This window comes from Engraulis encrasicolus, chromosome 9 (assembly GCF_034702125.1).
Source record: "Engraulis encrasicolus isolate BLACKSEA-1 chromosome 9, IST_EnEncr_1.0, whole genome shotgun sequence".
In the NCBI taxonomy this organism is placed as follows: Eukaryota; Metazoa; Chordata; class Actinopteri; order Clupeiformes; family Engraulidae; genus Engraulis; species Engraulis encrasicolus.
The window spans coordinates 35,530,250-35,547,308 of NC_085865.1; the positions used below are offsets into that span (position 1 = coordinate 35,530,250).

The window sequence follows — 17,059 nt, forward strand, 5'->3', positions numbered from 1 at the left end:
CTGTCTGATGATGTCTCCAGTCACTGAATCTGAGAATGAGCTTCCTGAAGTCTTCCCATGGTCTGGCCTACAGGGGCGGATTAAGAAAGTATGGCCCTCTGAGATTACTACCCATCAGTCATGACTGAAAGCCTAAAAGCATAATTTTAAATGCCGAAACCAACAAACAGTAGATAGCCCTACACACAACACACTCATTTTTGTAGCAACCACAATCAATGGTAGCAACTCATGAACTCAAATAATTGGAAAGATAATTATTGCAAAGGTGGTTTTGAAGGCTGGTTTGGGTCATGGCCATGGGGCCAAGTCGGCCTGGCCCCTTGGGGCCTCTGGCCCTTTTTGACCCTTGGGGCCCCCCACCCTAAGACCTGACTTGGTCTATGGGACTATACCAGTTCATTGTACACTATATTGGCTGGCACATGAAGCACCTTGCAAAGCTTATTATTGTGAAGGTGGTTTTGAAGGCCGGTTTGGGTCGTGGCTGCAGGGCCAAGTTGGCCTGGCCCCCAGACCTGGCTTGGCCTGGGGACTATACCAGTTCATTGTACACTATATTGGCTGGCACACGAAGCACCTTGGGAAAGATTGTTATTGTGAAGGTGGTTTTGAAGGCCATTGTGGGTCATGGCCCCGAGGCCCCGGTAAGCCCGTGCATTATTCCACCCCTGCTGGCCTAACATCTTATTGATAGGCCTTAACCCTTTTGTGGTTGTTTAATTGAAAAAAACCCTGTGGTTCATTCATCATTTGTCTTTGAAAAAGGCACATGAGGTATGGTTTAAACTTGTGCTCTCCTGCTATATTGCTCCAATGTATTGAGTGGCTACAATTTTACAACATTGTTCAAGATGTTTTGTCAGGCTAGCTTTTGAGGTGTTGCATAACTCCTGCTGTGATTGAGGACGAAAGAAAGGTTGTGCCTTCCCTACATTTTGAGACAGGTGTAAAGCTATTTTTGGCCTATATGCAATTATGCAGTTTAAACACAAACCAATGGGTCATACCCACGAGCATAACGCTTCGTGTAGGGTGTGGTGCCACACTATACACAGAGATTCTTAAAGTATATATCTCTCCACTCTCTCTGCTATACATTTAATCTTGTAGCAAAGATTTTCTTAGTAGTCTGGCTCGTCAGCCTAGCAACCCCCATTTACCAATCCATATCATCCATCACTTATAAATGCACATCTTTATTTGTTACATACTTATTGCCATCAAAATATTAAATAAGAGATAAGACACTCAAGACATCACTCATTATGAGCCAAGAGGCAGAAATGAAACTTCTTGTTAGTGTGTTGCTTTGACTAAAATGCAGAGCTGCAGTGTAAACTGGCTGAAACTGACGGTGGTTTTTATTTGGAGGAAACTTTGTTGATGATGATGATAATAATACAGGTGCAACGGAATGCAAGTCCATGATGAATTTTGGAAATTCCGTCAGGTACATCCATTGTGGATTCCTGACTCATGCACTTTTGTCTTTTGTTGGGGGGTTGAGAGGGTGCTGGGTATCGGGCAGAAAGGGGGGGAAATGTACGTGTCCGTAAGGGGGTTCGAGTGGGCGGGAGGGGAGGGGAATCCGGTGCTTCAGACGTCATGTGTCTGTCTGTCGATTTTGGATTTTAGGTGCTCCTTGTAGGCCAGGATGTCTCTGCTCCACTTGGTGATGGTCTGCTTCTCACACACCCAGATCTCCTGAGCCACCTGAAACAGGAAGTGAAACACAACTATCAACACAGCTACGTACACAAGTGGTCCATTCCATATTAATCCAAACTCCCGTCCTCTACTTGTGCTTCGCTGATGCCCCGTCGCTGTGGAGAAAACGTTTCTCTGCCGTCAGTCTGGCCACGACAACATTTGAGGGACTTTTCCCCATTAAACATCCAATTGCTATGCCACAGACGCTGTGTGGTTTCGTTCAATTAATCACACCTTGAATTACATACAGTATAGGCCCCATCTCAATGTCAAGTTTTCTAGCCTTGCTAGGACGTGAAACGCCTGGTGATTGGATACTCTACGGAGTTCACCAAAGAGTATCCAATCACTGGGCGTTTCACGTCCTAGCAAGGCTAGAACACTAAGCATTGAGAGAGCCACTGTGTGTGTTCCATCTCCCTGAAACGTGTAAAAAGAACTAACAAGGGGGTAATCATCCACATACTAGCAGGAGGCAGGTGTCAGATATGAACACTAGATGTTGTGTTCAGCTTTTTGGCGTGGCTCAACCCTGGGCGCCACAGAGTATGGCATACTGATATTTGTCAGTACCCCACAGGGTAATGTGCGTGTTGCCCTGTCACCGATAAATGGCAGCAAAATACCAGCTAAACATGGCGGCGACAAAAATCGTATAAGAGAGAATGTTAAAACCCGCCCATCCAATGCAAAGGAGTGTGCTCAAAATTCGGTCTCCTAAGAGGGCGTTGTCCCTTCTTCATCTCTTTTTGTGGTGTTTGCACAAGACATGTGCTACCGCCATCTACAGCGCTAAGGGGACCCCATTTATTCTCAACCTCAAGACTCCAAAAGGTCTCCTAATCGAAGGTCTCCTAATGGAAGGTCTCCTAATCGAAGGTCTCCTAAAGGGGCTTTCACCCGACAACACATGGATACCCGAAAAGAACCTGCCTGATTTATCTCTCTCTCTCATATACGATTCTCTGGCAACGATATGACTTCAGCCATTCGTTTCAAACAAGAGAGTGGTAAATGTGGTACCTAGTTTTCATATCTATGGGCAGATGTATAGTAAGCGTACCTGCTGAATGAGTCGGAAGTCGTGGCTGACGAGCATCATGCCACCGTCAAACTCGTTGATGGCGTCCGCCAGGGCGTCAATGGTCTCGATATCCAAGTGGTTAGTCGGCTCGTCAAGGAAGAGCATGTGGGGGTTCTGCCAGGCCAGCCAGGCGAAGCACACGCGACACTTCTGCCCATCTGACAGGTTCCTGATGGGGCTCACCTGGAGAAGAGAAAGAGGAAGAGCAAGAACAAAACAATTTACAGAAATCTCCAAAAGACAAGGGAACATTGAACAGAAATCTCCTGTCATCCTACAGTTACAAGTTTTTAAGACATAACAGAAAACTTGAGACTTTAAAGTAAGTAATTGGTTGCCTATTTAAGACATTGTTGGGAATAATCATTACTTCTTTTCTCATCTTAAATGATAATAACGGGATATTGAAGAAAAAAACAAACAAACAAACAAACAAACAAAAAAAATCCACTTAAGAGCTTGAAATTATTCCTGCTGCATAAATCATGAATAGCCTGACTACAACACTATGGAGGCAGGTCCTGATTGGTCCGTCACCTCACCTGCTGTTTTCCCGTGAGGCCGTAGCGACCAATGATCTTCCTCATCTCCTCCTTCTCCTTGATCTCTGGGTAGCACTTCATCATGTACTCCAGCGGAGACAGGTCCAACTCCAGCTGCTCTGTCAGGTGCTGCAGGGAACACAAAAGGAATGAACATCATCAATTTCTTATTGTCAAAAAGAGAAAAACACACACATCCGTCTCAAAAAGATTGGGTGCAGGACTAGCAAAAATACCATGAAAACTGAAAAGTAAAGTCCGCGACACCAAGCTCCCGTTTCTCTTATTTTAATGTGACGTTTCAGGCAGCATTGGTGTCGCAGACTTTTCTTTCAGTTTTCATGATGTCATCAATTTCTTCACATGTACAACATACAAAGAGAATTCAAGTCAAGTAGGTCAAGTAGGTTTTATTGTCAATTTCTTTACATGCACTGGTCATACAAAGAATTTGAAATTACATTTCTTGCTTTCCCATACAGACATAGACTAATCTAGGTAAGGACATAGACAGTATAGACATAGACAGTACTTATACATGGACTTAAGACAGTATGGACATAGACAGTGCTCATACAGACATTTAAAGTGCAAGACTGGACAACAGAAGACTTGTAGAGGACATACATTAAAGAGGTATTGTTGTGCTTTTGTGCTTTTCCTAAAAAAGTCCTTTATAGCGTTCTGACATGGTAATAGTAGCATTTGAAGAAAAATAAATATTAAAAAGGTCTGTCAAGTACACCAGCAGCAGTGTGTGTGTGTGTGTGTGTGTGTGTGTGTGTGTATGTGTTTAGTGCAGGTAGAAGGTGCGGTGTGCGTCTGTGTGTGTGTTCGTGTGTCTGTGTGTGTGTGTCTGTGTGTGTGTGTGTGTGTGTGTGTGTGTGTGTGTGTGTGTGTGTGTGTGTGTGTGTGTGTCAGTGTGTGTATGTTTGAGTTTAGTGCAGAAAGTGCAGTGTGCTTGTGTGTGTGTGTGTGTGTGTGTGTGTGTGTGGTGTGTGTGCATGTTTTGAGTTAGTGCAGGTTGAAAGTTCAGTCACAAGTATAGTAGTGCAGGTGGAATGTTCAGTCGCAGATATGGTGGTGGGGGATGGGGGGGGGGGTTGTCAGTGGCCTTGCTGGCTAGAGGCTGACAGTGGAGGGAGAGTGGGTTGAGTGTTCAGCATCTTGATCGCTTGGTGCATTGTGCTGCTCGCCAGCCTGGTGGTACGGGAACGGAGGCGCCTGTACCTCTTTCCAGAGGGCAGGAGGCTGAACAGTTTGTGTGCAGGGTGGCTTGTGTCTTTGATGATCATCAGTGCTTTCCGGGTGAGGCGTGTGGTGTAAATGTCCTGCAGGGAGGGGAGTGGTACTCCAATGATCTTCTTCGCTGTGTTCACAACACGCTGGAGTGTCTTCCTGTTTTTCTCCGTGCAGCTTCCTCCCCACACTGTGATGCAGTTGGACACGACGCTCTCTATGGTTCCTCTGTAGAATGTTGTCATGATGGAGGGTGTAGCACTTGCCTTCTTTAGTTTGCGCAGGAAGTAGAGACGCTGATGGGCCTTCTTCGCCAGTGATGTAGTGTTGGTGGTCCAAGAGAGGTCGTCGCTGATGTGCACTCCAAGGAACTTGGTGCTGCTCACTCTCTCCACAGCATCGCCGTCGATGGTCAGTGGTGGCAGTTGTTTTTGGACCCTTTGGAAGTTGACAACAATCTCCTTGGTCTTGTTGACATTCAGCAGGAGGTTGTTGTCTTTGCACCATCTGGCCAGCAGGTCTACTTCTTCTCTGTAGTGAGTCTCATCGCCGAATTGATGATTGAGATGATTGAGATGATTGAGAATTGATGATTGATTGAGATCGCCATCTCATCGCCGAATTGATATTGGGAGCATAAGGAGGACCAAAATAAGCTCTCCTGTTTCACATCACTAACAATACCGTATGGATGTGTGCGACTTTTAATTATGTGAGAACAAACTGAATTGAGAATTGAGAGGCCTGCTATGCATTTCTTCTGCCTCAACTCACAAGACAGGTGAATTAGCTGGAATAAATGTGGCAGGACTTTTATTACTTTCTGACCCCCCTCATTACATTACATTACATTACATTACATTTGGCAGACGCTTTATAACCAAAGCGACTTACAATCGAGGACATAATCATAGCCAACATCACTAGCAGATACAAAGTACTCAGGAAATATACAGAACAACAAGTGCAGATGCAAAGAAGGGTTAGTTAGGGGTTTTTTGTAGGGGTTTCTTTTCCCCTTAGTAAAACCTCTGTGGACAGTACTTAATATGGCGTGACGATTGATTATGTACAAGGCAGTAATTGACCCAGAAACACCTTACCTGGTGATACCTGCCGATCTTCACGTGTGAGTGCTTCCTGATCATACCGTCGGTGGGGAGCAGCTGAGGGGAGAGGAAAATATTGATTCCTAAATATTAAAATCAATAGAACATCTGAACTCAACTCTACAACTACTATCACTCATCGAACATTTAACTATAATGCAGGTCAGGCTTACGGTATGGCTTAACTGACTTGTCATGAGACTAGACTGGCAGGGGAAGTAAAAAATATCTTCAAACATTACACTGACTAGAGACAACTCACCTCACCCATCAGTAGCTTCAACAGAGTGGACTTGCCAGCACCGTTAGGGCCCACAAGAGCCACCCTGGTGTCCAGGTCAATGCCAAACTCAAGGTTCTTGTAAATGGTCGGCTGAAAAACAAAAAAGAAAAACCACAATAACTAACGTGCATTCGAATGCCAGTTTGTTAGAGCTTGTGTCTCAGAGTAAATCCCAGATGAAGTCCTGACGTCACATGTACAGAATGGTGGTGTGGTGTCGCATGTGTTGGCGCAATGGGTGAAGGGACTTTGTTTTTATTTCGCTTTAGAAAGAATCAGCTATACTTTAAAGGGGAAATTAGATAGGTTATGGAAAATTTGGTATGTGTTTTATGATTTTCATAAACATAATAATATTAGAGTAGAGGGCTGGGAGACCGTGGGTATTTGAATGGGATTTTCTTTTGTTATTGGGATGATTTTTGCTTTTTTGCTGCCATTTGTATTTTGTTTTTGTGTGTGTGTCTTGGGTTTGGGGTGGGTGTGGGTTATGACCTGTAAAATAGGAAAAGTTTAATAAAAAAATGTTTGAAAAAAAAAAAAAGAATGGTGGTGTGGTGGCGAGCTCACCGTGTCATCGGAGTATTTGAAACTGACGTTCTGAACCATAATGACGGGAGGGGGGATCTTCCCACAGGGAGGAAAGTAAAATGACAACGTCTGTGGACAAGAGCAGCAAAACACAACACAACAGTCAGCCTCCTGCATCTGCTAATCTTCACCATTCATGTTCTAGGGCCACTGAATAAATGACTGTTTGTGGACGAGAGAAAAAACTAAACAAAACAAAAGTTGGCATCTTGGATCTGAAAATCCTCACTATTTGTGGGGCCACTGAACAATCTGTTACTCCTCATTAAAGTAGCTTAGTAAAGCATCAGTGCCCTCTAGAGGCAAAGTCATCAGCTGAGACATTAGTCAGCTGGTCATCCCGATGCATCGATAAGTGCAGCGTAAGTTCAGTTGGCCATTTGCAATAGTGGCAGCATTGTTTTGCCTGATCGCGTCATTGTCTCGCATTGCACTTGTGGCTGAAGCAACTCGTTCTGTTCATTGCAATGAAGAAGCAGAAGAGGGAGGCAACCCAGATGCTTGAAGAAGTAATAATAAACTTTATTACAAGTTCAAGGCCCACAAGGCAATACATCACAATACCGACGTCAATAAATAACATGCTAGTGGTGCTGGAAGTAGTCTCACCTTGTCATTGACGACTCGTTCAGTCAGGCCTGAGGCCACCATCTTCTGAAGGGTCTTCTCTTTGCTCTGAGCCTGTCTGGCAAGCTTTGCAGAGCCGTGACCAAACCGTGCAATGTAGTTCTACTTGGAGAAAACACACAGAGGACAAAAAACTTGTATGAATCACTTTGCAAACAGTACAACATCCAAGACAATCAGTATCACTGACTCCTCTCAGAAACCCCAAAACATTAAAACACAAAACACACTTTTACTAGGGTCAGGTAAACTTCTAAGCACAGAAAAGGGGAAACTGAGTGATAATGTGATAGTGCTTTGGCTAAGCCACTGAGTGTGCTGGCCAAGTAGACCACTTGGCATGAGCCACGTCTGGGAAGCTGGCCCAGGCTGCAGAGTAGAGGGGGCATGTCAGGTGAGAAGGGGGGAAAAGGAGAACATGTGCGGGGAGGAGGGGGAGAAGGGGGACCATATGGGGTGAGGAGGCGTAAAAGTGGGACGCGTGGGGTGAGAGGGGGGACAAGGGGGACCATGTGGGCTGAGCAGGCAGAAAAGGGACACACGTGGGGTGAGAAAGGGGGCCATGTGGGGTGAGAAGAGGGCCACATGGGATGAGGAGGAGGGGTGAGGGTCTGGATCTTGGCTTGTTGCGTCATGTAATAATGTCTGGGTCTGGTCACCTTTATATGTGGGATCTAGCCCAACTCTATGCAATGCAATGCAATGCAATGCTGTCGGTCACCTTTTTGTGCAACCTACCCTGCAACATGTAATGCAATTCAATGCAATGTAATGTAATATAATGTGCAACATCATCCTGCTAAAAATATGTCAAAATATAAATATGTGCTGACCTGGATGTGTGTGATCAGGCCCAGCTAAACACAATGAAATGTGTGTGATCGGATCTTGCTATGTGTAATGTAATCCATGTGATCCTGCTATATGTAATGCAATGATATTATAAACGTAACGTAAATGTCTACTGACCTCCATGTGTGCAATCTGGTCCTGGTACGAATATATGCAATGCATGCAATCTGATAAATCAGGATAAGTTGCTCAATGTAATGTAAATGTGTGCTGACCTTCATGTGTGCGATCTGGTCCTGCTCCCAGTTGAAGCGCTTCATCTGGTTCTCCTCCAGCTCCTCGCGGGTCTTCACATACTGGTCATAGTTTCCCTGCAAGCCAGCCGAGCCACAGGGATAGTGGCAGATACGGTCAGTCAGATACGGTATGACAGCATGACACAGCACTTGGCAAAGACACGCAGCACGCACGCACGCACGCACGCCTCATTCCCCAAGCAGCCACCCCTCCCAGGTTGCAGGCAATTTGTATTTTAGATGTGAAAAAAATATGGCATTAAAATATCCTATAAAAAATTACAGAGGCAGCCTGCCAGAAATGAGGACTGGTGTTCTGGTCTTGAGTTCCAAGTTCACATCAAAGGGGGTGCTGTGGCCATTGGCAGCGGGGGCAAGAGGACATAATTAGCCCCAGCCAGCCGTAAAGACACCAGAGCCTTGCTGCCTTCTATGGCTGCCATTAGCCTTCCCAGTCCCACCGGCTGTCTGCCTGCTGGCTGGCTAACTGGTCCTCACATCCAGCCCTGTCCTGGTTTTTGACTAAGGCAGTGATTCTCAAAGTGTGGTCCGCGACAGAACTCGGGTGGTCCGCGAGGGGATTTCTACTTTTCCAAGACAAGCTAGCAGTAGGCAAAATTTGTGACATTATTTCAAAGCCATGCATAGCTGAAGTCATATTTCCACCACAACAAGACAGGCTTGTAAATATGAATTAAAAGTAAGTGATCTGTATCGAAATCAGCAGTGTCAAATTAGCACCCGTCAACTGTCACTTCAGCTGACCGGTGGTCCCTGAACATTTTTGGGGAGGCAAAGAGGTCCTTGATCTGAAAAAGTTTGAGAAACACTGGTCTAAGGGGATCTAACATGAGCGTGGCATTCAAGCATGCATGGCTCTCAGTGATGTAGCTGCATGGTATCCAGACAAAGCACTTACAAATGCAGCTTCACACTAATAGTGCCTCTTACCTTCCCTAACAGGACAGGCCAGGCTTGTAGACCATCAAATACATACACAAGTGAATGTATCGAAACTTCTTTACTTAGTCAGGTTAGATACTCATATTTGAGACCATGTTATAATGAATATACTTGCATTTAACACCGTCTCTGAATTATAAAGGGCACCCGCATTCAGCTATGTTTTGCAACACAGAATTGATGTAGTACAACTAAAGGACAACGGTCATTGATTGATTATAGAATTAAGTTCTTACTGTGTAATATTTAAGTTTCCTTTCATGGAGGTGGATGATGTTGGTACAGACACCGTTCAGGAAGTCTTGCGAGTGTGATATGAGGACCAGGATTCGGTTGAATCTGCAAGATGAACAATTCGACTTTGAAACACAAGACATTCTCATTGATGTCCAACTTTCTTTTCAGTAACGAATAAATACTTCCTCCTACCACATTACAGGAGTTACCGGTAACTGCCTTTTTTTTTAGATAGAGTAACATGGTTGCGCGATCATGGAATGAATGATTCCTGATTGTTACTGGGCGAATACACCGGCTGCGAAGAGATTGAAGCGACAGAGAATCGTTTCTGTGCAGCACAAGCGATACGAGCGATTGAAGCGACTAGAGTGTGTCAGTTAAAAGCAGAACGCAAGCATTCCAACATTCCCATTGTCTGTGGTTACTGACCTCTAAACAGTTATTGGCTGTGGCGGCTTGTCGCCGAAGCATGTCATAGCTCATTGCATAACATTCCCTGGAGTTCAACTACAAACTGTCGCGCGAATCGCCTCTAGTCTCCCGAATCGCTTTTGTTGCGCAACTCAATACAAAGTCAATTACTTCCGTCGCTCGCCTCGCTCATGTCGTGGTTGGTGTATTCGCCCGGTTAGAGTAGGGAAGTGAGAGTACTCACGACTTGAGCTCCTCCTCCAGCCACACGCAGGCGTCCAAGTCTAAGTGGTTAGTGGGCTCATCCAGGAGCAACATGAAGGGCTTGATGAACAGGGCTCTGATAAGACACAAGGAGACATAACGGGGGAACAGAGAAAAATCAGATCAGCAGGGAACAAGAATTGCTAGGCCTTTAGGACTCCCCGACCCCCCAGAGAAACACAACAAGCACATGCAAACATACAAAAGAAGACTGGACACAAAGCTCGTGTTTTAACTGGGGCAAAACTAGAAGAACTACAGAAAACAAGTAGGCCTATAAATAGTCTTATCATCAGAAGAGCGGCACCTCTGTAAGCAAATACACCTGCTCATCTACAGAATGCAAAACCTGTTCTTCATTTCAGTGCCACTGCTGTTCAGCATGGATACATTATCTACATTCGCTGGTGGGTATTGGGTTATTGTCTCTTACCAAGCCAGTGAGGTGGTACTATTGCTGTTAAGCGCAGGTACAGTATCTGCATCTGCCGGCGCTGCGTTTTACCTGGCCAGCGAGACACGCATTCTCCAGCCTCCGCTGAAGTCCTTGAGCTTCTTGCGCTGCATGGTGGGGGTGAAGCCCAGGCCATGGAGGATGCGTGAGGCCCTCACCGCCGCCTTGTCGGCATCGAGCTCCTCCAGACGCTCGTATAGCTCCATCAGCTTCTCACATTCCGCTGAAGACCAGAACAGCGCATTACATTACATTACATTACAGAACTCTACGATCCTAACTGACATTGTAGGTTATGTAGGTAGATGGAAGCACAGTCCAGGATCTAAGGCAATATGGGGTTAGATTTAGTGTACAAAATAAGGCCACACTACTTATCCAAGGCTACACTGGGTGAGTCACAACACATCTGATCAAGTTGAGTCAAAAATACATTGAAAAGAATGGGCTGTGTTTTGTTTAGAATGTTCGCCATTGATTGAATGTGCTACTAGGGCTGCACGATTATGGAAAAGAATCATAATCACGATTATTTTGGTCAAAACCATAAGTTGAGTTGAAAACCAAGAATGAATTATGTACAGGATGAGCAAAATAAAATTAATTGTAATAATTATTTAAAGGCAATAGCATGAAACTTAGGTGGACAGATTTCTGGCCAGAAACACCAGCCTGTCAGTATAATCTGGCTTCAAGGACACTCTCAAAGGTAGGTCACTATTGCCACGATTAGATCACACACTTCGATTTCACGATTTTATCACGATTTTCGATTATTTTCAATTAATTGTGCAGCCCTATGTGCTACCATTCATTATAGTGGAAAATAACTGTTATGACAGACAAGCCTTTGACTTCACGCGGATGTGATGAAGGCCCAGCCTCATGCTCACATGCATCAAATATATATTTCATTTGGTGACAGTTGCCAGATGCCAATGTTTCCCAAAAGCACAATCCAAAAGTTTATTTCTCATTGCAATCTGGATGTTGAATGGGGAAAAGTCCATCGAAAGTTGTTTTGCCAAGGCTGACTAGAAGGGAAACTTTGTTTTTTTCCATGGAGGTGGGGCGTCTGCAAAGCACAAGGCCACAAGCACAAGGCGAGGATGGGAGGTTAAATAAGGGTAATGGATCCCAACTGCTCAGCCAGACTCTCCAGCTTATGCCTGATATGGCTCTAGCCTTCTATATAGTAGACCAGGGGCCGGATTCACAAAAGTTTTCTTAAGATAAATCTTAGGAAGATTCTTAAGAAAAAAACTAAGAAGTTCCTAAGATTCATCTCAACTGAAATTCTTCAATATTTTCTTAAGAACAATGCCAGTTCTTAAGAACTTCTTAATTTCTTCCTCACTTAAGAACTTTTAAGAATAATGCTTCTTAGTTGCCATGGCAATCAACAGGATTCTACCTGCCCCAAACTAAGTAGGCCTAGAAAAAAACTGCTTGCTCCTAAACACAATGTAATACATTATCAGAATTATTTCTACTACATTATTACTATGATAATTATTATTGTAAGAATAATAATAACAATAACAATAACAATAATAATAATAATAATAATAATAATAATAATAATAATATAAGTGATTATAAAAAATAAAAATATAGTTTATTTTATATTGTTTATACTTTTTGTATAATAGACTATAAGAGGCTATATAAAATGTAGGCCTATCTAATATTTTAGTTGAACAAGCTGACTACATTCAACAAGCTTAAGGTAAAGCCACTAAAAGTCCCATTGAATACAAGCTTGTAGACTAACTGAAAAAAAAATATTACACACAGTCACAAAACATTTATAATAATCATATATTATATTAAAAAAATATTTTTGGAATTATGTTTTGTGAAAATGGGTTCAAATAAATAAAATGTGACTGTTAAGACAGGGTGTAGGGTTGTCTTAAATTTAAGAAGAAAACTAAGACAAATCTTAAGAAAACAGTCTTCAAGAATCCCAATATTCTTAACTTTTTTTCTTAGGGAAAATCTTAGGAAGAAAGTTAAGAAACAACTTAAGAAGTCGGTTTGTGAATATGGAATCTTCTTAACTTTTGACTTAAGACAAAAGTTAAGAGAAAAGTAGCAGTTAAGAACTATTTTGTTCTTAAGATTCTTTGTGAATCCGGCCAGGGATGGGGAACCGTTTTCATTCAAAGGGCCACTTCAATTGCTTCAAGGGCCGTAAAAGTCCTCCAAGCGTCATACTATGAACACAAACAAGGATTTCCCTGTGCACTTTAGACGTATATTGAAGGCAGCCATCTTTACAACAGACCCCACCTTCTCTAGGTCCCCTGAATATAGCTTAATTGTAATGCAAATTTAATTTTTAAGATTCCTTTAGAAAATACATGTCATATTTCATATGAAGCTGATTACATTAAAATTATGTTGAGGGCCGCTAATGGCCCTTGAGACATAGGTTCCCCATCCCCGTAGTAGACCAATAAACAGGTGGCGGTTCCCTCACCGTCCTCGTGGGCCAGGCGCTCGGCCTCCCTCTCCAGCTTCAGCCGCTCCTCGTCCACCTCCATGACGCACTGCAGCGCCGTCTTGTCGCTGGGCGGCATCTCCCGCGTCAGGTGGTAGATGTCGATGTGCTCCGGGATGGGGACCTCGCGGTGACCAATGGCTGACAGCAGCATGGACTTGCCTATTAGAGACAACACAGAGACATGTATGAAAACCCGCCATCAGCAATTAACCCCACGGCTTCATAATCACAATATTAGGAAACAATTCATTTACCAATTTACATTTTACAAACTTAAAATACTGCTTTTCAAACAGCTTAACTGAATGAATGCGTGTGCTATTCCCTTGCCGAGGGAAACGCCTATGAGGTACTCTTATTCTTCCCACTTTTACTTTTTGCACCCTGTTACACTGGACCAGTTTTACTGATTATACATAGCCAAGTCCATGTGTATTACATGCGTGTACATTGCTGGACACCTTAATCTCATTCTGGTCCATCAAAAATGCCTACTCGACTAATAAAAAGCCTCACATCTGTGCCATTGAAGTCGGTGCTCTATTGCAGTGGGCCAGTTTAGTGAATTCGTATTACCGTGTTAAATGTCATTGCGTTGATGGGGGGGCATTCCAAGAAGGCCATTCAGTTGCAAACCAAGTTAGGTTAACCTGGAGGTAGTTGTAACTCCACTGTGATAAGAGAGCCTGGAGTCCTCATTTACTTAACGGAATGATGCCCTCAGGCTATCTACTAGCACGTTTACCATCCTCAGTAGGTCAATCACAAAACCATGTTCTTGGAACACCCCAATGGACATCTTTTTTTCTTCAGCATCAACAAAGCGGGTCCGGGGGGCGCTGTGGCGCAGCGCGCTAAGCCCCCCACGTTTGGGTTTGGGTTCGAGTTTGGCTGGGGTCATTTCCTGACCCAGCCCCATCTCTCTCTCCCGGTCATTTCCTGTCTACTCTCACACTGTCCTATAATGGTAAAGGCCAAATAGCCTCCCCAAAAAAACAAAGCAGGTTCGCCAATTCTGCATGGCCCTCCCCTCGCACCTGTGCCGTTGAGGCCGATGAGTCCGTAGCGGCGTCCGGAGTTGAGCTCCAGGCTGGTGTCTTGCAGCAGCTCCTGGCCGTGGAAGGTAAGCGACAGACTGCTGATGTGAACGTCCGTGCTGTTGGGGTGTGAGGCCAGCACCCCTGTCACCGCACGAGCCTCCATCTTGGCCAGCTCAAACTCATCCAGCTGCTTCGTCAGGGACGCTACATCTGATGACACGAGAGACAGAGAGAAAAGAGGGGGTAAAATAGTTACAGAAAGTTAGTTTTGATTAGAGCCATGGTCCCCAAACTTTTCTGAACAAATGTTACCCTTACCTTACCATAAGCCTGGCAACACCACCCACTCAACATTAAGCGTGGACAAGTTTGTTGCAGCGTCGATGTTGCGAAAGGCACGTGACCGAGAACTTGTTGTCACTATGTGGGTGGTATTAAATACAGCGCATTTAAAGTCGGCCACAAATATGCACGAGATGATGAGCTCGCACCAGTTTGATCTACAAACACATCACGTGTGAGGTGTGGGGGAACAGGTGGAGAGGAGGAGCTGAAGTGGGGACCTGCGCAAACTTGTGTAGGGGTGTGAGACAAGACTCATATACACACGTGAGTGAGTTGTTGATCAACCAGTTCATGGGAGCGTGACCTCGGAGGCGGTCTGCAGACAAGCATTGACGGGGATAAGCAACTGGGGTTACAAGATCTGACTGCAGTCGCATTCATCCTGCGATAGTTTGACCCCATGTGACATGTCACCTCGTCGACGCAACATCATCGATTTTTAAGTTTGACAGGAAATCTAACCGTCATGCAGCATTTTCATCCAGAGTGCAATTGCTGTCTACATGCGCATGCAGGCGTCGATGACTAACTCGAACACCCCATGGGGGGCTGTAGCGCCTCCGTTGAGAAACACTTCTTGATTCCAGAAATCTTGGCCAACGAGGGAAATTGATTTTAAACACATTTGACAAGTGAGGGTCCGGGAGAAGAAAACCTCTGTATGTGTGTTTACTTTTCTAAATACCTGGAAACTTGTCATGGCTGTGGTAATGTGTGCAATGCAATTAATGCAACTTCACAGGCCATCCTGAGAGCACTGTGTGCTTAGCATGGCTGTCACCAGACTACATCAGGTGAGATGTAGTCTCGGAACAGCCTTGTCATTTTTCTCATGAGGGAGATCGATCTGAAGTATTTAAAATACTATGTAAAGCTTGAGGGAAAGCTGGTTTCAAATCTGGTGTTGACTTGATTGTTTCTGTCAACCAACTATGAGCTCTGCTTTTGTATGTCTCTATCTTGCTCTCCCTCGCCATTCTATATCTGGATTCCCAAATTCAGGCGAAGATTTCCGGATGCATAGAACTTTACTAAGTGCTCACCTCCGTTGCTGGTTCCATTTTGCTGTTCTTCTGGATTTTCTCCCTCGCCGTTGACCTCTTCTGGCTTCTTCTTCTGGCTCCTGGCCTTTGCTGCCTCCTTCTTCTTCGCAGCCTTCTTCTTAGCCAGGTCAGAGGGCATGGTTGCGGCTCAGGACAGCAACCTGGAACAATAACATTGCCTGCCTGGTGAGGAAGACACCGTGGTCTGTTGATTTGACCACAGCACTGACTGCATTCTCACTGTGTTTGTTCCACAGCACGTTTCAGAGATAAGGAACAGTGTTTATCTGCAACAACGAGTAAAAATTAAACCGACAAATACAGAGTAGCAGTTTAGGATGCTGAAACGACATACAAGACCAGTAGATTCTAATGACTTATGCCGTCTAGAACTACCTTACACAAAGCGCGTAAGAGCGGGGTTTTGTTTTTAAATCGGGGATGTTGTTGTTCCGACCAGGGCTACTGACAACAACCCGTTTGACCAATCCGTTTTTTCAGTAACTAATACAAGGCTGCGTGGTGTTATCCGTTATGTAATGTAGTAGGCGACGAAAAGACTATTCGCAGAAGCAACACACCGCTACATGGCGCACCACAGCACTGCAGAGTGAGCACAGCGCTTTCTATATGCGACAACCAGGATAGCTGCTAGAGGCCTCGTTGTGTTGCCATATGCTAGCAAGCAGAAAGCTAGCGACCGCAACTTGCGGCAGCCATGGCTGACAGTTAAGCAAGCTAACCAACTCTAGGCTACTCTGGGCCGACTACAGGCAGCTTTGGTATTTTCCAGTACACCTGAATTTATAACAGTACATAACAGACATGTTTGCATGACAGTCAGTCGGCTATCTATGCGAGGGCAGCTGTTTTCACAAAACACCGGTTAGCTGCTAACATGGCTTATCTGCGGCTGCTACCAGGCCAACGTCATGGCAAATCTTGAAAACTGCCCCGGCAAAGTACATCAGCAAAGTACCTGTAGCTAGCATTAGCTGACAGCCGAAATGTCGATTCAATACTGCTATAAATAACCCTTACCTTTGGATTGCGTGGAATTAGTATAGGCCCGCAAAACAGCCGTGTCTGATAATCCAATAAAACATGAACCGACAGTGGTAGCTAAGATAACATTTCGCGTTCGGTAGTTTTATTTCAACCATCAATATGGGTTGCTTAGTAGCTAAAATCTATTGACACAAGACTGACACCCACGTTGTGCCCCAGCAAGCTAGCCTGCTATGCTACGTTTTTAGAGTTTCTTGACGGACAGTGTCATCCTCAATGTTGTCAACACTGGTAGATGAAAGGTTAGCGATACAATATTACAATCCAATTGAAAATGCACGCACTGATGTATTTAGTTGTATATTAGCGCGAGAGATTCCTTACCTTGGTCACTAAGGTCTGGGACAGTCTGTACCGATTGTGACAATCGCGGGTTTCTTTCTCTCCTCCACACCGGGTAGCTAGAGGATGAATCGGCATACCATATTTGGTCAAGGGCGTAATGG

The 17,059-nt window shown here is 44.5% G+C and overlaps 1 protein-coding gene across 2 annotated transcripts; it reads right to left on the reverse strand.

Annotated features, from left to right (window-relative positions):
- Positions 1-1,179: 1,179 nt before the first annotated feature.
- Positions 1,180-17,015, reverse strand: abcf2b (ATP-binding cassette, sub-family F (GCN20), member 2b). 2 transcript variants are annotated; one of them, XM_063207041.1, is made up of 15 exons: positions 16,938-17,015; positions 15,546-15,706; positions 14,155-14,367; positions 13,094-13,276; positions 10,660-10,831; positions 10,135-10,230; positions 9,476-9,578; positions 8,256-8,351; positions 7,171-7,290; positions 6,541-6,630; positions 5,950-6,060; positions 5,682-5,744; positions 3,335-3,468; positions 2,777-2,975; positions 1,180-1,716 (listed from the first exon to the last, which is right to left on the reverse strand). In XM_063207041.1, the coding sequence occupies exons 2-15, from the start codon at positions 15,682-15,684 to the stop codon at positions 1,600-1,602; spliced, it is 1,836 nt and encodes a 611-aa protein (XP_063063111.1). In that variant the 5' UTR covers positions 15,685-15,706; positions 16,938-17,015; the 3' UTR covers positions 1,180-1,599. The 2 variants fall into 2 exon arrangements, with proteins under 2 accessions (XP_063063111.1, XP_063063110.1); XM_063207040.1 differs by lacking the exon at positions 16,938-17,015 and adding an exon at positions 16,587-16,769.
- Positions 17,016-17,059: the final 44 nt, after the last annotated feature.